Raw genomic sequence first — 23712 nt, forward strand, 5'->3', positions numbered from 1 at the left:
ACGTGGTCCAATCTCTCTGCTCAAGCAGGGTCATCCCAGAGCGTATTACACAGGATCGTGTCCACACAGTTCCTGARTATCTTCAGTGAGGGGGACTACACAACCTCTCTGAACAATCTGTTCCAGTGCATGGTCACTTGCACAGTGACAAAGAAGTTCTTCATCCTATTCARGCGGAACTTCCTTTGCATTAGTTTCTGCCCCTTGCCCCTTGTCTTGTATTTATTATACAGATACACTGTTTGCTTTAATAGAGTCTCTATAAGACAGGCATGTAGGAGGTTAAAAGCTRTAGCTGGGAGCTCTGAAGATAATCATACAGCTAATGCTTGCCACACAATCAGGAAGCAGAAACAGCTCAGTTTTGTGTGAAGGGAGGTACAACAGGTGGGTGGAAGAGCACACACACTGGAAATGCTGAGAAACCAGCAGTATGAACAAAAAATCCCATGCCAAACGCAATAGCTTCCACAGATCTCAGTTACTGCTCAGGCTGTACATTATTTCACTGTGCAGGACCCTGTTAACATATACAACCTGAGGGTCTCACATGAATCTCAATGTATTCTGTGTGCCAGCACAGCAGACAGGCTTTGTTGCATTGGTGGTGTCTGACTGGATTTGGGGAGAAGTGTTCTGAGGTCTCACTATTGCAAGTTTCCAGCATGGTCAGCCAGGTTTCTTTCAGGACCACCTGAAGAACAGTAAGTCACCCACAGCTTTTGCATGCCCCTGCTCTGTTTCCAAGCTCAAACAGCTGCTCAAGTAACCCTTCTGGCTGAGGTCTTAAAAAAAGGCTTTAAGCTAAGGTAAATGCTGTAGGGAAGCCCTTTATATTGGGTGCCCTTATACAGAGGGATAAGAAGGGGAAGGCAAAGGCACAGTTACAGAACTGACATGATTTCACTTGCTTGCTTAATAGCAGCTCAGTGTCTCCTTTCCATCTAAACGCTTCTCTATTCAAAGAAATGATTACCTGGCTCGATACCACGCTTGCATCTCTCAGTGACTGCTGGTTCGTTGTTTGTGAAGATGTGATTTGCCCTTGAAGTTGAGGACTGGGGACAAGCTGCTGCTGAGAAATGGCCCCTGACCTCTGCTGTAGCTGTTGTGGGTCCAGCTGCTGAGTATTGCTAAAGCTCAGGGATACTGTTGGCTGCTGTAAGAACATCTGGAAAAGAAGAGGGGAAGGTTTATTTACATAGCCCAGCTGTCTTGAAGATGAAGGTGACAGAGGAAGTCCAAAGACATATTCTAAAATAGTTATCACATTTCTGGATTCATAATACATTTACTGTTAGCTGAAAATCACCTATTATTCCTACATTAAAAGCTCTGCTATCGCGCGTTTCTTGGTTTCTTGTGATACAATTGCACCCATTTCTTTGAAATGTGTCTTGAAGGTACAAGTCCTCTCTCGATGGGGCAGGCACAGCCCTTGTAAGGGCAGTTCGCAGCACACTCACTATGTTCTGGGGCATCCTGACCAACGACAAGAGAGTAACTCCATGTCTTTTCAGTCCTTTTGTTTCTATTTTCAACGAAATCCACCTGCCTTTCAGACAGAGCTGTCTTTGAATTTGTCTCTGGAAATTCAACACTTTACACCCAGCTGAGTCGTTGAATGTTTTTAATGAGGTCACAGTCAGGCCAGAGCTCTCCAAGCTGAACGGCCCTGTCCTTATCATTGAGAGGATGTGTAAACTAGACAGTCACTGTCATTTATCTGATTTCCCATCAGGTAACTGTCACCTGGTGTTCTTCCTAAGTGTGCCATGCATTTGACTTGTGCAAAAGAGCTAGCAGCTCCTCTCTTACTGTTTCTTAAATTTTGCATTTAAGATGAGGCTTTCTTCTTTAAAAGTTATAGGACTTGGGAATTTTTGCTTTTCTAGGGGCTATTTCTTTTATTATGGCTGTGAAGAGGGAAAAGTAATCTTTTAAAAYTATGCATTATTAATGCTACAAGTCCTCTTTGCAGTATTTCAAACCTAGCCTCCTGCCACCAAGGACTGTATGGAGATAAACATCCCACGCAGCTRAAGTAATTTTTGGATCTGATTCCACACCACTGCTACATGTGTGGAACTCCATTAATTTAAGTGGAGCTACTTAAGTTTTAAATGAAATCAGAATCACAATTATTCTCATCATTATGCATCCATCAGTCTCATGTCTAGCAGTACGTCTGAGGTACACCCAGTAATTAATACACCTTTTTGCAGCTTATTGCTGTATTAACAATTCCCTAAACGATCATGTCCCCTCTAATTTTTCCTGGAAAAAGCCCATACCTTTCTCCAAAGGCCCAGCACAATGTATTGCTTTTCTTTGCAAAAGCATGGCTTGATCCATCATGTTTGTACTTATTTATCTAGCTTTTAAAACATAGTTTATTTAAATACGATAAATTTTTAATGAATTCCTGTGTGCCAAGATTTTACTCAGGAAAAAAGGTACAGATGAAGCTTATATTAATCAGCTGGGAGAGGGGGGCAATTAAGGAAAAGCAACAGCTTGTTTCAGGTGCTGWAGGCTAACCACATCTCAGAGATGTCTGATAGGAATAAATGGGTCAAGTGACAGAGTTGGGGCTGCTGCTTGCAGCAAGTCTGAAACTAGCTTCAAGTGTTTTCTTTAAAAAACACTTCTCACTGAGTTTGAAGCCATTACATATCAGAAAGACAGATGGTCTTGCAACTTCTGCCAAGTAAATAGGTCTTATTATGAATAAATCAAAGAGAAAAATCATGAAAATTAATTTTCTTGTTTATTTTCTGTACATAGAAGCTAAGCTTTGGACATGTTTAGTACATGAAATCACTTGATTAGCTCCACCAATAAAACTGGTTACCACTGATACAAAATTTGATATAAAATTCAGAACAGGTAAACCAAGTAGTGCAGGTCAAAAATGTGATTGGGAGTGTGAGCCCACTGGTACTGGACAGATCACTGCAAATTAAGACCTTTAGGTGGATTTGCTTAGTGTCCTCCCTGTACATGGTGCAGGGCATTGGAGACACAGTTCACCCAATGCAAAATAAAATCTATCAAGGCAGATGTCAGGGTGTGAACTTGCAGCAAACTTCTTAGCGGGGACCTCCCTGTGTGCTTACGTCAGTTCCAAATGAAGGCCAAGGAGCTTATCTTTGAAAGAAAGCAGAATAACCTACTTTGCAATTACCAGAGTGTACCACTTCATAGTTAATGGCTGGCAGCTAACACACTATAAAATTACAACCAAGTTTACACCAGCAGGCAAATTTCARTTGTTCATGTGTCTGTACCCTGAGAGGACTCTAAGTGTTTCATACCTGGGGACCCTCTGTTGCCATTATAATAGCCAAAGCAGCATTGTCACTCTCTGGACATAAATGACCTGGAAAAAACGAGCTCCGAGCAGGAAGCAATGGTGCCTGTGTCCCTGCAGAACTGAAGACTGAAGATGYCTTTTCAAAACAAGCATTAACCTGACAGACGACTGAAGTGTGGAACTTCCACCTGCTAGTTAAACCTAGAAGCTCAATTTGTACAAAACTTAATGGTGGTTTTTCATAATGTGCCTCTTTTGTGATAGTCCTGTCTGAATTCCCCTGAAACACTGAAATACAGCAGCTTTAAATAACAAGAGAAACCTTTTAATAAAAATGAAATCTTTCCCTGTCTAAGTAGATAAATTAGCAGCCTCCTAACTGTATTGCTTCTAATGACATGTCTCGTTGGTGATTTTGTGGACTGCAAGGTCAGTGAAGCATCTTACAAATATATTTTAATTGGCCAGATTGTTAACACACACAGCAAAGCAGCRAGGGAGAGGAGGGACCCTCTGACACTGCTGCCCCCTCATTCCAAGATAGATGGGTCCTACAGCTAATGGCTGAATCACACTGACAAGACATCCTGAGGAAAACATTTCTTTGACTCTACCTATCCTCTGGATAATCAGGGGATTATAACTTTTGGATTCATCATTACAGGCATCAAGACTCTTTCTTTATGTAAAATATGGAAAGATGAGAAGCACTGGGAAGCTGAGATTCACTGATTTCGAAGAGAGCCAGCTTTGAAAATGATGGGTGGCTGTGGATGGTCTTGATTGTAGTTCTTGCAAGCTGGTCAGGCTCAGCCTTTCTGCCTTCCTCTGCATCTGTGAATCATTAGCTAGACCGTCCAAACTGGAGCAGACACAGCATCCTTCAGACTTCTGAGGTTRCTCTTGCTGCTCTTGTGCTTCATTGTCAGGAAAAGCAGTAACAGRGATTTAATGGGGTTTTGAACACTTTTATTCAGGGCCTGCAACCCTCCCGATAGTTTCATCTTTCTGTGCACAAGGCCCTTGCAAACAGTTTCTAATGTAGACTACTGTGCTCTGTCTGCCTGGGAAAGCATTTCTCAGTGGACTGTCATACTCAGTTTTGAAGGTCTGTGAAGGAAATGGAAATCAAGCTTAATTCTCCATGGAGCTACCTGTACACTTCAGTGTGGAAGGGAGTGAACCAGTGGGGATAATATGCTAATAAATCAGCTAATAAGGGAAAAGCAGGGAACACTTCCCCCTTTTCAGACAGCCTGTGTCACTCCCCCATGCTTACAGCTTTCTTACACAGTGTATTAGAGACACCACAAATGTGCTTGATAGTAGCCTGTTTGTTACTCTGCTTTGTAGTTTTGATAGTAGACACAGATCAATATCTGCAGACATMCAGCTCCCTGAGTGATGAAATCTGTGCAGCAAAGCACATGTTGGATTTCTGATTGAACAGTTTACTCCTTGCTTCTTGTGAGTCACGAAAGAGCTGTATGGAAAAGTGTGAGGCTTTCTTTCAAATTGCCCTTAGCCAAGTAAGAAAAAATTAACTCCWGGTTTCAATCTATCCCTACAACAGCAATTTCTTCGTGTGCTTTTTTTTACCTAGAGAAAGTGAGAGAAAAAAGAGGCCCTGGCCAGGATTCAGTGTGACTACTTGCATCTCATCACTTTGTTTGATTGTTCTGAGGAGAGCAAAAAGCACCCAAAATACAGAGGATGTATTTTCCATCCAGCATTGCTGGATGATCTCCATCCAGCATTGCCCCTTCAGGCAAATATACAGCCCCTGCATTTCCAAGCTGCCTTCCATTCTCTCTGCCTCTCAGTTGTGCATCTGCAGTAAGGTGAGAAAGAGTAGATACTGACACCTGCTGTAGTCTTCATGGGAGAGGGCATCACCCAAATGGTGTARCTCAGAGCTGCAAATTGGTGAGGGGTGGGCAGTACAGAACAATCCACCATTTAACCCTCTGGGCCTCTGCTCCTCTCTGCCTGAGCTCCCTCTGAGCATATCTGAGAATCTGTCTCATGGCCTATGGGCTGTTAAATGCTCCCTAGTGYGTATAGGAAACAGCATTCTAAAAAATAAAATCTGCTTCCTTCATATAAGAATGTGCTCTGAAATTCTATTTTTGCCTGAATGATGAAAAAACAGAGTGTGTATGACTATTGAAGACTTCATGAGGAGAGAGTAATGGTTGTCATCCAATTAAAATGAGAGGAAGTGATAACATCATGTCTCTTGATATTCATACTAACAATAAAAGCTTTCAGACACATGACATGATTCTGAACTGAACACCTATTAATTGCAGAGAGACTTTCTCTTCCCAGTATTTAAAGTCAGCAGAGAGCCAAYAGAAGAAAAACACTGAAGCTAAACCTGCTCTCCCTGTATGATAATATGGCACCAGGAACAGAGTCCTGGGTTTGGAACCCACAGCTGCTGTGCTGTCTTATAGCAGTGTACATGCAGCAACTTAGATGGCAAAGTTTCTAATTTGGCTTCGCTGATCCCTTAATTGCCGAAACATACAATCCAATTTGTTAATATGTGAAACTGCATTTCACAGATGCTGATGATGAGTGAGAAACTATTTCTCTGTGGAAGTCACAAGCAAAATTCCCACTGAYTTCAGTAGGTCCCRTGTTTTCATCCTGTGCTTAAAATACTCTGGGCTGTTTGTTTCCTTGACAGAGCTTGTCTTCTAAAATAATCTTGTTAGTATAATACTCACAAAGTCCCCAGTGCAACATTTCTAGCAAGGATCATTTAACCTGGCATTTATAGGCATCTACTCAACTGCACTTGCTATTATTTCTGAGGTTTGGTAGACATACGGGGTACAAAGCATATACTGTATTAAGAGAATTCCACCTCTGTGTGCCAGATACCTCTCAGGTGTGAACAAATGAATATCAGCAGAAATTCGGGGGTTTTAATGTGACAAGWCTGAACTTGAACATTTTTTTCTACCATAGCTGCTAAGACTGAAGACTTGGTAGATAAATAAAGTGCTATGGTAAATGATCCAAAYCACTGTCCTCCTCCCAAGGCTAAGGCATTCCTTCCTTCTCCCAGAGAGCTCTTAAATCTTGACATAGATTACTGAAGAGGCTTTTAGAGGGCAACATACTCATTCAGATGAGCTGGTTTCTACTTGTCCAGATATCCTGGRCTCTGGAGCAATTCTAAATTGCCAAGCCTATCAGCAGCCACATGAGAGAGGATGCTTGACTCTGCCTTCCAGAGTAACACACCTGTACACTGGAGTCTTGGACCAGGCAGAGCTGCTCCTGTATCTTCTGGAGCTCCTCCTGCTGCCACCGGATGTTGGCCTGCAGGATCCGTGTCCGCTGCTCTAGCTGGTCCTTGATGGTCTGGAACATGCTGAACTGTGCCGAGAACTGGGGGGATAAAAAAAGAGAGGGGGGAAATCAGTTATTATAATACAAACAGGCCTCAGTAGAACATTGTTCGGCAAGGAGTTAGTGGTTTCTTGATTTTAAAGAACAGCGCAGCAAAAGAATAAAAATGTCTTTGTAATATACTAAAATCTAGGCAGGGACAAATCTTGTCCATTTTCAGTGTTACGCACATATATATATGTATAAACTTGCCTCAGTAAGAATGATCTGCTTACAACTGACCATGTTCTGTTGTGAGGACTGTTCATGAGAGTATGCTAGTTTAAAGTATCAAGAGTGTCTTAACTGGATGGCAAATGAGTCCATTGTTTTCATTAGCTTGTAGTTTGGAGCCCTTAGTGTGGCATAACAGTATAGTCCAGATGTGTTTTACTAATGCTTTCCTTTTTCAGCACAGAAATAGCAGTTCTTCAAYGCTTTATTCTGCTGATGACTTACTATGGCATCACACAACAGACCACAATAAACATTTTCCAGCTTTGTTCAGCTGAGTAGTACTTAAGCTACAAGAAATACTCATTAAGTTATTTTTATATATGTGATGTGAAATGAATTAAACAGCTCAATGGAAGAAAGGCTGTTCTAAATAATAGTAAAAAGATGGAGATCATTAATCAAGGTCAAGAAGCAGGTGCAACCTCCAATAGCAGCAATACTGGCAAAAAGTGAAATCATTCAAGAATTGCAGAGAGGACTAACAGCAATAAAATCGTAGTATTTGTTTTTKTCAGGTACGATTCAAAGTTCACCATCGTTAATTATTACCTTAATAGGCTTTGGAATAATTGCTTTGCATAAGCTCATATTCCAAAAGCAAATATCAGTCTTTGAAAAAAAGAACAAAAACCTTCAAAAAAATCTTTTACGTTTTTATGTAATCAAGGTATTTGAGATCTKTATGAAGACGTGTTGTGCTGTGAGTGTACAAGCAAAAAAAAAATTTGCTGCAACTTSAAAATGCTGCCGTGTCCCTGTAGTTGTTCGAGTGGCTCTGTGCTACTGGGTGAGCTGATGAGTGCTCATGGAACCTTCCTGCTTCATGGTGCACTGGCTTACATTGCTTCTGGCTTTTTAATAGAGAAAAAAAAAAGGCARCGAGAATGAGACAGGAATTAAGGAGTGCTCTGGTGCTAGCAGCACTATGCACTTACGTAGATGAAATTTTTGGCTACTTAGAGAACTCTAAATGTGACAGAACAGATTTGTATCAGCTAACTAGTTCACCTTAARCCAGTTAAGTATGTGAAAGTACCTTCACATTCCCTCTAGCAAAGCTGACATCTCCAAGTACATGGCCTTTGGCAGAGAAAGAATGAGAATTTCAGAGGGTTTATTTCCATTACCAGGTGGAGGAGGGTGGCTTTCCCRCACAAGCTGGGAGGTCACTGCACTGAGTGGTGGCCAGGTGGAACTGTGTGTGACGGCCAAGCCTGCTTAGGGGAAGAAGGTGCTGAGGTGGCACCTGCAGTTGTTGGTGGCAGAGACCCTCAGAGCCCACTTTGCTGCCAGAGGCATCTGTGAGCACTTGCAGCTTGCGCTGTCTACCCAAGGAGGTGACGTGAGCCCTCAGTCCGTGTTGTAACTCATTGTGCTTGTGCCTGCAAACAGCAGTGCCATCATCTGCAACCCACTCCTCTCCTAGAGCAGGAAAATGGTGTCAAACATCCCAAAGGGAAGTCTGTGATACTTCAAATTGGTGTTAAAGAGGAGAAGCCAGAGCAGGRTCTCTTTCTTTCTTGTCCAGGTATAAAGAATTAATCTGAAGAACGGTAAAGCAGAAACCTCAGACATTTAGGAATAAGAACAAAGGGGAATCCAGTGCTGCTTGTTGTAGCCTTTTGGTTCTGAAGAGTCCCAGGTACCCTGATTTTAGGAGTGGAATAATGCTATGAGCAAYGGCTCACAGATGAGATGCAGCTAATTCCTGCTTTAACCTGGGTCTGTACAGAAGGGTTTTTTAAAAAAGACAAGTCTCATTATCTAATGTCTCATTATCTAATTATTTCTTTTAGTGAGGACTGCTCTTAARTTTTATGGATCCTTATTACAAAGGAATTAAAAACGGTGTTAGGAAGAAGTTTCATTTTAACTGCCCAGCTTGGTGGTGGCAGACTTTTGATTAAAGTGCAAATTCCTTGAAGACACTTTGAGAAAAAAAATTATTTTAATTGATAAATGTAAGGAATTTTATAACGGGTAATTTCACAATCATTTTATATTTCAAAAAGAAAGAGAATCCATTTCCAGGCCTTAGTGGTAAATTTGAATTTGCTTTATAAAGTTACACACAAGAATATATTGCTGTTGATTTTAAATTATTACTCTTTTTTTTGGGGTGCAGGTTCTTGTATTTAGCATATTCATCTTGTAATGTCTTTTTGTTTTCTTTTCGCATGCTCTTTGTATCAATACACTTAACATCAACAATTAGCTGGTATACTGGAATGAAAGCTGTTATGAATGAAGACAAGGAACTTTCTCTTTTGCTTTTTTCCCTTTCCCACTCTATCCCCCAAATTGTTGATAACTCTAGCCATGACCCCTGTGCTTACAGAGCTTCTATTGTTTTTGTACAATGAGACACTAACAGCAATTGACCTGCACCAGAGAGTATTTATCTCAAGATCATTAACTGCTCTACTAATTAAGGGAGAAGTCTCTAATTGTATAATAAATTAAAAGAGTTTAACTCAAAACGGTCCACAGAAAACATTGCCCAGCTTCAACTCTGCCAYTGGCATCAGATGAAGTTGCTCTTCTGCTGAGTTATTTACACATGTCCACAGAATCCTTAGAAAAGTGCATGTGATATACAGAAAAGTGYCATCTTCCTGAATACAAACATAGGACACTGAACTTGTGAGATATCTACAATCACACCAGTTTAATAAAGGTTTGTCACTGCAGGCAAAAAAAGGCATCCCAAACAAACACACAAAACCCACAGCAGTAATTTTAGTCTGGTTTCTTAAAAKAAATAAAATAAAGTGATGCATTTGGGATCATGTCAGTAGATGTTCTTGTAGGGATGGGCTTGATGCACTGATGCTGCGGGTGGTCCCAAGAGGCTGTACAGCCCAGGGATGCCAGGGTTACTACCCCAGGATGCCAGGGTTACTCCCTGTAGGTGCTGGGGGACTGCAGCTAGGGGAGGGGAACTATGACCCCTGTGTCTGTCAGGATGGCTCCTAATTTCAAATGTGATGAACAAAAAAATGGATGCCTCAAGACATTCTGTTCCTACAAGTTTCATGACAATAGGTATCTGCATAAAGAAGAGACCCTATTTGTTTTTTAGCTCAGTTTCCTTTAAAACTTTATTTTCTGCGTACCTTCCAACTTTCTTTCTATCCTTCTGGCCCAGGAGATGAGCCATGTTTCTTGCTGGAGACATGCAACAGAGTTGTGAGAGTGTCAAAAACACCAGATTGGTGTAACTTCATGAAAGCTTTAGCTGAGCAAAGGAGAGRAAGACCCACTCATCCCTTCCTCCTSTGGGAAAGGCTGGCTCCATGCACCAGCCCTGCAAGGCACAGCCCCTGGGAAACTGAGTTTCATTAGTTTTGCAGCTCACAGAACAACTTGTTCGTTCTTTCTGTCATCTGAATAACACCTGCTCAATCCCAAACAGATTATTAGTGCCAATTATTATTCAGTCATCAACATCCGCTCTGTTGCAGGGGATTTTAATTTATGACAATGAGGATGGCAAACAAACAAATATTCTAATAGGGAGCACTTGGTTTAAAGTAAACCATTTACATTCAGGTGGCATCCAGGATGACACTGYGCTGTCTGTTCATTCACGCAAGCAAGGCAGAAGCTAAAACCACATTTCAGTAGAGACAAAACCATCACAGCCTTCGCTGGAAACAAAACTACTCAAAGTTCAAGCAGATGGTGCCTGAGGCAGCAGCTAGCTGTTCGCTGCAGATGCAGTTGTAGCCACTTACGAAGTTTTTCCCTGCTGCTGCCACCCTGCAGCCAAATGTTAGCCACAAGGACACCTGGGGCCTTCCAGCTTCTGCCATCAGTCACCTTTAGCTAAGGGTAAGYGGCAGAAAAGCACCAGGGAGAAACCTGTGCAGCTCCTCCTCGTGGGCTGGCAGCAGGGCTCCTGGCTGCACCATTTCTACAAGCACTGAGCTTGTGTCCTGCCACTAAACTGCTGAGAAATGGTCAGCTAGGAAACTAAGGAAATGTTCCTGGGGGGATGCATGTGTAGCTGGGTTTCGTCCCTCACTCACCTAGTACTGCAGGCACCTTTGTCTTTTAAATAATTACCTTGCTGCAGGCTAACATGTTAATTATTTTAAAGTGGGAAGTACAGAGTAGTATCACAATATTTGYAATAGTTTATGAAAATCGCCCAAGTGTGTGGAGATTTGGTACTCGTTGCAGGAGCATTGCTATGGAGTGTGAACAGCAGCAGCCTGAGCTGCAATGTCCTGGTGTTATTGCCCTGCTCCACGTCAAGCTTCATCTTGAGCTTTGCCAGGAGCACTGCTGTGACTGCTACCGGAGGGCTGCCGGTGTAGACAGACTCGAATCAGCCCTCTTCCTTTCACCAAGATTTAAGTAGACCAAAGARGCTTAACCAGTGACTGGACAAGGCTCCAATTTTTCAGAAAAAAAATGGAGCTGGTGTGCCAAAGACCCTTTTACTGGGAATGGATGAGGCAGCGAGGCTCTTCACAAACAACTGGAAAGCTTCTCTTCACAAAGAGCTTTGATGGAGAAGAAAGGGAGGTAGAAAAAAAGTCAAACAAAACACATGCAAGCTCATAATACATAAACTAATTGATGTTTGAAAGTGCATTAATGAATAACGGAGAGAAGCATCTGTAAAAGAAAATGAATGCTCAGAGCAGATAATTGATATGCTATTTCTTCACTGTGTGCTAGTGTGAAGTCATGAAAAGAATGTTAAACATGGAAGATAAATGAGAATTTGTTATTTTAAAGCCAGGATCATCAGGACTTTATATGTTTTATATGCTACAGGAAGAAACTCTGGAATCTTCTCAGTGAGTACAGGGCATAAATGGTAGAAGCAGTATAGGTCAGGAATACTCTGGCATTCCTAAAATCAGAGGATGACGGGGTATATCAGCACAGTGGGACCACAGGAGAAAAACAATGTGCTGGGAACATGRTACTCAAATTTGCTTCTTCAAAATCCACTGCAAACATAACCCTAAGGTGATTTTTTGAGCCATCACCCATTTTTGAGATTTGGGTTAACAGATTGAAGGAATTTGAAATTTATCACCAGCAGCATCCTCAGCATCACTGGCACACTCACAAAGTGGACATTGTTGAATTTCTATGTCCTTTACTGCTGTTTAGTTCTGCATCAGCACAGCCAAACAGGTGTTTTTAGCAGGCCTGGGTGTCTTTGTTAGTTTTTGGTTTTAATTCTCATTGTGAATTTGATCTTGATGGGACCTGGTTCTGTAAAAGCAAAGCTGAAAAGTCTTTTTCCATCRTGTTTTGTCCTCCTGTGAAATAGTTGTGTGTGCACACCTGAACCTACATGCACCTGGGCTTCTGAACACCTGCATGCAGATACATGTGTAAACACACAAGTGTACAATTCAGATTACTGTCCCACAATATTTTAGAGTGTTTGAGAGTTTGAATTTGGGGATTTTAGTTACTAGACAGGTAACCTAAAAGCCCCAAAWTGAGAAAATATCAGGAGATAAGCAAGTGACCTATTCCACTTCCAAATCCCCAACTAACCTGTGCCAGAGGTGCAGGCTGATTTTGCAGAGTTGCTTGAGGCAGCAACTGCTGTGGGAGAAGCTCACATGGAGGCTGAGAAGGCAAAGAAACCTAGGTTAAAAACAAAACATACCAAAACTTTGTAAGTTTGGCTCCTTTAAATTTTAGGTTTCTTCCAATGCCGTGGCTTCTGTGTAAGTCATTTTTAATTGCTAAGCTGTGTATGTGGCACATGCTGTCACACCCTCTGCCTATTCCATGGTTCCTTGTGAAGTTACCTGAAGAGCTGTAGGTTGGCTGAGTCTATGCACCGATAAATCCTGCTGTGTGCTTGGTGTTCTTGGCAAGGGAGTGGTAGACTCTGTAATCAGCTTTGTTGGTGTAGCTGCAAGGAAAGTATCAGTGAGATCTTACATGCTGGAAATCAATCCTGTTTGAAGTGGGTAATATGACAAGACCTGGGTAGAAATCGTAACGGCCTGGCTAAATTCCAGTGGGAGTCAAGGCTGTTCCTGTTTACTTCAATGGTCATAAAATTAAACTGATAAGGAGGRTTTGGGCAAAGATAAAAGTAAATGAGACAGATTATAATTCTGTGCTCCAATGAGCAGTGCAAAAGAGCCCARGAACTGTTCTAAAACAGCTGGAACTCCCTTTATATGGGCTGAGTAACTGTAAATTTAGGTTTGCTCATTGGCTCTTTTTTCCAGCCCAGGAAGCAGAAAGAGTATACCCAAATCAACACTGGAACATCCTAAATCTTGACCAGAAGAGAGTCACCCACAGGCTTTTATTACTCATGTAAGCCTAGAGCAGTCTCATATTGTTCATACTGGTGCCCTCAAATTTAAAGACAAAAAGTCCTCATTTTTGTTACAGAAAATTGAAACAGCACATTTCACATCACATTTCAACAGAATGAAGCAGCACATTTCACATCACATTTCAACAGAATGAAGCAGCACATTTCACATCTAATTCCACTGCTCACTTCCCAGCATTTAGGTGGTTGTACTAGAACCTTCCCGCCCAAACTTTACCATTTCAGATTTTGCACTTCATTGTCAGGGTTTATCATTGATACCTCATAATTTACTGTTAAATTAGCAGCTGTGGTATATAAACACATATTCTGTAAGTTTGCTAAATTAAAAATAAAGCAGTAACCCAGGAATGCAACTCACATGCTGGATCTGACTTGGGTGTGTGGGAAGATTTTGGTGAGCTCCTGGATGACACTGAGGGTGTTCGACTAGCGCTGAGGATTGAGGCACCAATATCAAGTGCATTAAAGTGCTGTTCAGGATCCAAGCTGGTGCCACTGTCCTAAAACAAACCAGAAAAGAGGAATAACTGTTGCATCTATCAAAGGTAAAGCATTTTGAAATTAAGTAATGGTTGCAAACCAGTTCTTTGGCAGACCTAAAATGACTTGAGCAGAACTAATCTCAGGTAGGCCAAGAGAACACCTAGACACAGCAYCAATGCCCCTTCCAAACAGCATCAAACTAATGCATTTTACAAACACTATCACTGAGTTAGAAATAAAGAGCAAGGCCATAGTCATTTTGTGCCTTTAGATATTCTTCTGAATCTTTCTGTTTTGTTGTATGTGACAACTGCAACCTCTGTGAGACACTCAGACAWGCACTGAGGAGGAACTTTGCTGCCTTTCCTCAAGAGATCACTGAGATGTAGCCAAGAGGGCTGATTGCCAGAACTTGTCCAAATAAATCTTTAAACTGTAGTACCTTGCCAAGGAAAAGTTGAGATATCTCACACTGTCCCAGMCCATGTTCCACTTATTTTGTGACTGTTACTGATCTCCAGGTTTATCCTTTCATAAACTCACCTAATTTATGTCAAAATTATTCAAGTGAGCAATGAATTCTTAAGTTGAGAGAATCCACCATCATTGAAGAAAGGCAATACTGGAGTCTTCAGTGACATTAATGCAGGAACAAGTTGTGACTACTACATAAACTCATAAAAAAAAGGTTTTCTCATTGTACCTTTAGTGCTGAGGACACAACCTCTGARGACACTTCTTCCAAGCCCATCTCCTGTCTCCTCTCCACCCGAACATCTGCATAACTGAATGGAAAACATAACTCTGTGTATCAACATGGAACTGCTATATTTCTCAGAGTGTGCTTTAAGAGAGTGGAGGAACAAATTACTGTACTATTTTACAGGTTGAATGAACAGCTGAAAAAYCATTTAAGTCAAATGCTGCTGAATAACATTTGAGGGTGTTTCAATTTTCAGGTTTTAGTCTATTCCTATCTTCTTAAAGTCAAGATGCATATTAAAGTAATATATGTAAAGGTCAAGTTCACATCTTACAACCACTTTATGACTCCACTGGAAAGCTTCTACACATTGCTTTAAAAATAACATAAGGATTAGAGGAAGCGAATATTTAAGGGATCTGTCTATTYTCTAATTTTGCATAAAACAGAAAAYGCCATAGTTCATCTGTCATTAAGCTTAACATAAACTAAGGTTCAGTCTGATAGTTTTTTCTATAATTACCGTATTTTCTTCAGAAAATTTAGGCTTAATTTTTTGTTATGTAAATGATGTCATATTTTTAAAAGACAYGAGGATGCTCTTATCTTACTGTCCTTTATGTACCAGCTGGCTGATGTGATTTTCCATACCTTACCACCATGTGTGTGCACACAATGAACTCTGGCTTGGAGTTCCACTGGTGGTAGGTGATGTAGTAGTGGGTCTGGAGCCAGATCCACTGCTGTCCTTTGGTCAGAAACCGATAGCAGCACGACTTTCCCTTGCCAAACTGCATCACTGCCAACAGAAAACACACACAGCTTGTACCACAATTACGGGATCAAYGTGAAAATGACATGAAATGTGAATAAAAAAGTGACAAAAATATCTGTCAGAGGGAGACAAGAGTGAAAGCACCGATTTTGAGTAAGTGCTCCTCTCAGCCTTCTGAAAGAGCAAAAATCATAAAGATTAGTAGGTATCTTCCTCTGACACTGTGAATGGTACATTCCTACATACTACAATTAACCTTAAGTTCGGACTCTAATGAATTAGTGTCTGCTACAATTTAAACACAGGTCTTTCCCTGCTTTATGTGCTGATCACATACCGCTTAATTAGACATCTGGGATTATTTTTTAACAGTGATCATCATCTAGAGCAGAAAAGTACAGGAGAAAAATGCTTGAAAAGATGAGTATTGCGTGTAGATGGATTTAGAATAAGGTAAGCATAGAAGATAACACTGCAAAGACAAAAATAATTTGAAAGAAAATTCCCAAACTGACAAGAATTCAAACTACACTAAACCAGGGTGTACTGAAGGTTTTGACGATTCACCAGTGAAATTAATCTCTGCTTTTTTCCCCTGGTGATTTCAAGGGGTTCCCAAACATCCACGTATTTAGCCTTTCTATATTTCAATGTCAACATACAAAAACTAATGTTGACAGGATACTTTCAGGATAGGCAGAGGTTACAGCCAGTTCTGTAAGCAAATATTTGAAAAGCATTGCCTTATTTTCTTTACTTAGTGAAAGAGTTTTTCAATTAAATCCTAATGGGCCATATTTAAATAATCACAGCYAATCCCGAATACACAGTGAACAACATTAGGGGAAATAATCCACAAGAATTGCTTGAACTCTTTCTGCATATTCTTTACTAATAGAACAGGGGTCAAATATGGCATATTTTATCCATTCAGTGAGCCTCACTGAAAGGATAAAGYCTCACTACTTTTGGGGATACAGAAGATAAAATTGTATTTTTCAGAGCTTGGTAAGAGGCCAATTAGCTGCAGTGCCTGCTGTCTGCTACAGCTCTGCTGAGATAGACAAGCTGARGCAAGAGTTAAACCTCCCCTTCCAAAGGACACTTCCCTGAATAAAGGTGTCCCAGTGCCTTCCCAGGAACTTGGGCCACGTGATACTTACAGTGTTCATGGCACCTTGCTAGCAGCTCCAGGTCATCTATGTGGTAATAGTCGTAGCCAGAAGTACCCAGCACTTCAAAAGGCAAATATCCRATAATCGGCGGTGCTCTGTGGTTGGGCACAACAGGAATCCGTGAAAAACAGAACAAGCAGTTCTGCACGTTGATGCAAAATGCAAACAGCCCAAGTGTGCTTTCACTTATCAGCTATAGTTGTTCAACACTGTTTGTTGGATCCTGACGTTCCCCCACGTTGTGCCTGGGATACCCAGCTGGGCACAGCAATACCGGCAGGCACCATCCCACCAGGACAAGACTATGACAACACCSTTTCTTCAGGGAAGATGTGATTGTGGAAAGCATTTCATCTTCTCAGGGACCCAAAGACAGGAACCTGCTGTGAGGGAGCTGTTTCCTGGCTGCTCCTTGGTCAGGGGCTCTGCGATGGCTCCTGCAGCCCTTGCACAGGGGAARATGTGTGGGGATGTGTTTGGAAGCCAACATCTGCTGGGACAAGGGGGATAGGAGGAGAAATCATCTGTGCTGCTTTCCTCTGGTGCCTGGAGAGCTCATCTGTGGCATGCTGAGGCACTTGCTTTGTACCTTTGCCAGCACAGATGCCTCAGGCCAGCATAGACTTTCCCTCCTTAACTCAGTGGGAATTGCACACAYGCAATCAGTGACTGGATTTGGAAAGAAGGATTTCTGCAGCTGTATAATAATTAGATCATTTTGCCATGTGACAGACTTTGGTCTGYTGATAATTTTAAAGGAAGCAAGAACACACTAATCACAAATTCGGCTAAAGAAACAGAATCCTTTTGTTGAAAAAGCCCAKTAAAAATAAAACCAAAAGTAAATGTAAAATAGTAAATATCAGCTTTTGGAGGAATTTCRGTGGCAGTCCTCCTGTTCATAAGATTTAGATGTGAAATGGAAAACTACTTGAAAGAATCGTACTTGTGGAATGGTAGTAGAAAAGCACCAAACACAACCAGGAGCACTYTTCTTGTCACCAACCTGTGATCCAGAAATAAAAATTTCCACTCCAGACTGTGTCTTGATGTGAATTCCTCTAGAGGTTCTTCTACGATGCACATCTCCTGTCCAATGGAGAAAACTGACTTACTGAGAGTTGGARCTTCACCCCTCTGCTTCACCTAGCTTTTGTTAGCTATAAATACATAGYGCATAAGAGGAAAAAACAAAGGACTCACTCATTTTCTGGCAATTCCTGAGACCAAACTATTGTATTTATCAATGCCAACCTTTCTGCAGAAGTTGGGGAGAAGAACTTGTAATGCACATGTACTTAAGAGCTAAGACTGTGCCTCAGGGTGCCAAAACTTTTTTGGCTTTGAAGCAGTGCCTGGGGTGTGATGGCCGTGGGCTTTCCCAGCAACCAGCCTGTGCCTGATCCCACCAGGGCTTGCCATGTCTTGCTTCACTCCCTCTGTGTTGCTAAAGATACCCACCACCCTTGCCTTGTCCTTTTGGATGTGGGTCCTCCAAGCTCTCTGAGAAAGGGGACACTCTCCTTCTCCCTCCGTTGCTGCAGAGGAATGTTCTGCCTGCATGGAACATGTCAGGTGGGTAAAAGGGGTCAGTTTTGCCTTGCACTTCACTGCCACAGCAAACAAGCTGGCCCTTAAGAGGCACAGCAGCCCTCAGTGCTCAMGAGAATGATAATTAATGAGTGAGTTATGGGAGTGAGGGCACAGGGCTGTCTGTGAAGAGGGACATCCTTGCCCTRGAGAGATGAGGATCAGGAGGCACTCGGTGATCACTCACTGGGTGGAGGTGGGAAGTAGAGGGAAGGATGGCAGCATGAGCTGGGGCCGGCTGCATGCCCCAAGGCCACCTCGCTGCCCACTCCAAGCTTTCCTCTCCCATTGGATACTCTGCAGGGGCAACTGCAGCTCCACGAGCTGACTACAGTCAGCCTGGAGACTCCTGGCCTGGGAGTTGCCAGCATCCTGCAGGAGGGTCTCCATCATCATTGGGAAGGACAGCCTGCCCACTGGCCCCCAGTGCTGCTATTCCCCTGCTCCCTGATGCCACATCCCCCTGTGCTGTGGGCTCAGGGACACCATCCCATCATTTCCATTGCTGCTTCTCTCTCTGCTGTCCCTTGGGCAAAGAACAGACCACTGATGCTTTAAACCCTGTTGGGACMAGAAAACTGTGCTGCCATCAAGCACTTCTTCAAGACATACCAATGCTGACAAATTTGTTTGAAGTCTCAAGCTGTGCAGAGGAAAAAGGCTTCATAATGCCTTAAATTCCTCTCTCTCCCTCTCTCCAGTTTAGACCAAAATCCACACTGATGCTAAGAACATACACTGAAATTCAAGGTRCAAACACTGCTGTGTGCAACCAAATTATTAATTCTGCCTTCCTTAGCCAGTCAGATAAACATTTTTACCTTCATTTTACAGTAGGAAGTCAGGAGTGGGGGTTGGGTGAGTCACCCATGTGAACGAAAGAGATGGGTGTTTGGGACTCTGGCAGTTAAAACCTTCTCTGGACTGTTCAGCAGCTCCTTCCTCCCTAGTACTGGGCAGCTCATTGCCATGGACAGCCCATTTTAATTCCCTGATTATTTTCAGATGCTAGTTACCCAAGGACAAGTGAATTTGCTTTWAGTGTTCTCAGAGAACCTTAACTCCAGCCCTCCTACTAATATGATAATTGTGGTTAAGGTTCATTGGAAGTGTACCCACTTATCCACAAGGGGCTCTACCTGCCTGTAGGGCCAGGAATCAGTCTAGAATGCTCTGCAAGTTCCAGAAAAGTAATGGAACCAGGCAAAGGGAGCAGGGATTTCATACTGGCTACATCTCAGTTACATTAAAAAACCTCTTAAACTCTGGGGACAGGACACCTGATGCCATAGTTCACATTTGTTAATTAAGGAACAGCGGTGTTAGGCACAAGCTTGGTTTGTCTAGCCTTACAACCACAAGCAGCTATCTTACTTCCAGGATTTGGGAGAAGAGAAACTAGCAGTAGTGCTCCAAAGATGCTGAGAAGCACAAACGGAAGTGTTGGTGCCCATCTGTATCACAAAATCACAGAATGACAGAATTGAYGAGGCTGGAAAAGATCTTTGAGACCTTACTACATTGCCCCACCACAGGAACAGAAAGCAGCAATGACAAACCAAATTTCAAAATTACTTTGCCTTTCCTAATGCAAGAAGGGTTTCCATTTCYTGTGCAATGGGGGCAGAAGTGACACTGCTTCTGCAGATCCTGGCCTGCACTGATAATCCTCTTCACCGGATTTTTATGCATGAAATGTGATATCTGTAATACATTCAATTAGCAAAACTAAGAACCTTCTGTGTCACCTGGTCTGAAAGTGTTTTGAGAAGTTCTGAAGCACGTGGGACCCAGGGTGCGCACTTACCTTTAAAAACTGAGGCGTTGCCAAGCGAACAGTCGCAACAAAGCAGATCTGCTTTCCTGGGGATGTTCTGTAAGCCCTTGGGACAGCCTCATCAAAGCCATTGCAAGTGGAGTTAGGCACTAGGTAGGGAAAATAATGGGACCTGGAGTCATGCCTCATATCAGATTTGCTGTCCCTAAATATTTTGCACACTCGGAGTGTCCTAATACTATTTTTATTAAGAGAAGTTCTCTAAAAGCTTTTAAAGCTGATATGCATATATTTAAATCCAAGTCAGTCATGTTAGGCAGAAAGGCATCAGAGCTTAACTTCAAGTATGAATTTTACAGGTTAATCCTGATAAAAATAAGGCCGAACCTTATTACAGAGCATAAACCAGTTTTCTGGAAAGAAACCCCACACATCCAATTGCTCTTTTTCACCACTCACAGGGAAAAAAAAATATATGCTGCAGCATGCCTAGCACCATAACTTCCATGATGCAGTGAAAAAAAGTGTTGGCAAAGGAGGYAACTGAAGAGAGTTCGTCAAGTCATCAGTGGCAACACACCGAGGCCCACAGCCAGCGAGGCTTCATCGAGCTAGCAAGAGGATGCTTGTGATTCTTGGCTGCTGAAAAATGCCTTCCCCTTTTGCAATGAAAAAACTGTCCCCAGTATGCTCAAGTCATCCTTCTTTTAAAGAAGAGGAAAAKGAACCCCAGGTATGGCACTGGCTTCCAGAGATGTGCACATTTGGTGAGTCTGCTGTCTTCTCAAACACTGGGCAGAAGGAGAAACTGGATGTGATGTGGCTACACATTTTGTGTGGTTTTTCACCTGTGTCTTTGATGACTGCATGGCTCCTGCTGCWTTGAGAGCCCACCAGCACCTCCTGCCAGAGATGCATTGCCAAAAGAATGCTTTGCTGTAAACTAGTCCACAGTCCCATGTTAGAATGACATAATGCAAATTATTCCTCCAAGTTCAAGCTGTTTAGAGATGGTAATCCCACTCCCACAGCTATGAAAGAAAACTGTGTGCCAAGCTGCAGCAGGAACTGGGCTGGATTCTTGCCCTGCCCAGCCAACTTTCTCCCATGGGAGCAGAGAAGGTCTTATCTAGCAGCCAGAGTTCACCAATCTGAACTAATTTAATGCTAATAGGGATTAATACTCATATAAAATTATCTTTACTTACTATTAGGCCCCTACATCCAACTTTATGATGTTTCTGACACTTTGTCTGTTCTGCACAGGGCAAAACATTATTGTGAAATTGCAGAGTTTTGTTTCTATSTGGGGGAGAAGATAACTAACCATTTTTATCCTGGGGTGCATTGGGATTTCATTCACTAACATAAATTGCAGAGATGGAAGAAGTCTTAGCTTATCACATGTGCTTTTGAAACCCAGTTTTCAACCTATTAAAAGCCTTAGAATAGTGATGCATTACTGGTCACAAGGACAACAGGGTATAAGACAGAGAAGTATGCTGAGCGGAATTCACACCTGTGGTTAACTGTTTTAGGCCACTGTGTGCAAAATATRTATTAGACCAAAATGGAAAAAAAAAGTTAATTATCTAAGAAGGCAGCACAATTGTGCACATCTGCAGAGATCAAGTCCTCTCTCGTAGTTGAGTCTTGAGGGCATGGTGACTGGACATTGAGATAAAAAATAAGGACAAAATTCTCCTCCTTTCACCAACAGAGCACACTTGCTCTGGGGAATTCCTAGGAATASGTGTTCCCATTCTGATCCTGGAGTTATGTGCATTTATACGGGCTTCTACGGGATTATTAACACAAAAGGTTGAACAAAAGAAGAGTTAAGAACTACAGGACACATGAGTAGCCTWAGTAAAGAGTTATTGGTCCATCTCTGATATTATTGTTTAGTGCAAATCTGTTGATTTCTGTAGTCAGTCCCGTTTAAAAATTAATGGCAATGCTATAAACCCACACTACAGGCATTGTGAAAAGTTACTTCCAAGCTTGCTATGGAGTTAGYATGTTGTCACATTTGAAGTCAATGGGGTTATTTCTCTCTGTAAGAGCCGAGTTCAGTAGCAAATCCTTGCAGTGTGGGCTCTAAGATATGAAAAGAAGATTAAGCACATTTAGCCTGTGAAACACAGGTGAGGCACAGGTATGATAAGTTAACCTAGTTAGCAAACCATGGGCTTGCAAATRACACCAGTTGTAGAAGGAAGTGGAGATTGAGTCACACCAAAGAGAGCAGATGGCTTTTTTATGTCAGCTGTTGGGTGTAAACAGCCATGAGCTTGAGACATTCCCAGCAGACAGCAGAATACATCCCTGAACGTGGCATTTACAAAATAGGATTATATTTCCAACAGGTAAAAGCAGTAGCAAGAGGGTAATAATTAATGTGTAGGACAGCAAGGCAGTAATTTGGGATTTCCTCACAACATTTGGAATGATGAACTTATGTGGCAGTGAATGAATAAGCCCAAAGAGATGAGACAGAGCTGGCCTGGCTGGAAGTTATCCTGTCTTTGAACAGCTACTGTGCCATCTCATACTCAGCTGCCTTTGACAAAGTCCAGAGCATGAAAAGCCTCAATGATGCAGGCAGGTAGCCATCACCTTGTAAAGTACAACTCCATCTGAAAATGACAACTACAATAAYTGAAAGAAAAACCACTCACATTTGCTTCTGAATTATTTTGCTGCCTGACTTAGTCTGTTGGGATGGGCTCTTTCCACAGCTTTATCTGCACAGTCTGATTTTGCTCTGCTCTGATTCTGCAGCTGGTCAGTGAATTTCAACATTTTTTGGTTGATGAATTTTGAAGTGTAGTTAAAAAGAGATCATTGCATGAATTAAAAAAAACTCAATCCTAGTATAACCTTTTAAACATACCTTCTGAAAAAATCACACTGTAAGTGTGGCTTTAAGTCTCTTTAAAAGAAACAAAAMACCTTGAGAGAGCAAAGTTCAGTTGCAAACTTTCTGAGAGCACCACAGAAAAAGAGTGGAATGGAAAATATAGGATCAAACCTGAGGMTACAGTGATATTAACATCTGTAAGTCAAATATAGGGCTTGGAGTGCTTTTGGAAGAAAAAAACCTAATGAAAATGTTAAACTGGCCATAAACAAATGGACTTGGGTATATGAGGGCATGTGTGTTTCACAAATGATTGAGACAGATTATCTCAAGTAAGGAATCAAAAGGTCATGGGACAATGCTAAATGCATAATCAGAAAGGTGAAACAGTTGTCTCATATATATCAGCTAGTTTTTGTGSTTACCCATAACACCTGCTGTTCCTAGAGCTACCACAAAAATTATTTTGTGTAAGTATTAAATACCTGAAAATATCTCATAAGACAGAAAGAAACTGATTTATGTATGTAGAGATTTTTGTCTGGTTTTTCTTTTGTTTCTTTTTTTTTTTTTTTTTTTTTTTTTTTTTTTTGTTTTTAAGACTAGGACACTAGGGACAGAATGTTAAAAATAAGTAATATACATGAGGAACCAAGCCCTTAACTGTCACAGACAAAAGGATTTTTATCCTTAGGGATAGAAATCATGCCACATGAAATGAATGAAAACATGTTTAAAAAACCCCAGATGCCACTTTATTCAGTTAATAATAGTACAGCAGTCAGTTGCTCGGTCATCTTGTCTCAACTTGGAATGTGTAAAACATAATCTTCCTAAGATAGCAAACCTCCTGCTTACGCCACTTGGAAAGAAGAAATCCCTCCTTCCTATTTTGTCAGGAGATGTTAATGTTTAAAGAACCTGTCTTAGTGACTGYCAAACAAACTGAACAGTGATTTCAAAAAATACACGCCAAACAGACCAGAATAAAATCAAAAATGTTTTATATCAATTAAGTCATACCACAGACAAACAGAATATTTGGCAATTA

General features: G+C 41.6%; 1 protein-coding gene across 1 annotated transcript in view; it reads right to left on the bottom strand.

Annotated features, from left to right (window-relative positions):
• The window catches only part of NPAS2 (neuronal PAS domain protein 2), a 102111-nt gene that overhangs the window by 5971 nt on the left and 72428 nt on the right, over positions 1-23712 (bottom strand). The window contains exons 8-17 of the mRNA XM_057374847.1: positions 19829-19947; positions 17438-17520; positions 16420-16526; positions 15133-15280; positions 14482-14563; positions 13654-13795; positions 12748-12854; positions 12488-12580; positions 6575-6721; positions 803-1171 (exon numbers count right to left, since the gene is read on the bottom strand). Coding sequence (XP_057230830.1) covers positions 803-1171; positions 6575-6721; positions 12488-12580; positions 12748-12854; positions 13654-13795; positions 14482-14563; positions 15133-15280; positions 16420-16526; positions 17438-17520; positions 19829-19947 — 1397 coding nt within the window. The remainder of the gene's footprint in view (positions 1-802; positions 1172-6574; positions 6722-12487; positions 12581-12747; positions 12855-13653; positions 13796-14481; positions 14564-15132; positions 15281-16419; positions 16527-17437; positions 17521-19828; positions 19948-23712) is intronic.

Source organism: Malurus melanocephalus, unplaced genomic scaffold, assembly GCF_030028575.1.
Source record: "Malurus melanocephalus ecotype Western Australia unplaced genomic scaffold, MMel_1.1 scaffold_234, whole genome shotgun sequence".
Classification (NCBI taxonomy): domain Eukaryota; kingdom Metazoa; phylum Chordata; class Aves; order Passeriformes; family Maluridae; genus Malurus; species Malurus melanocephalus.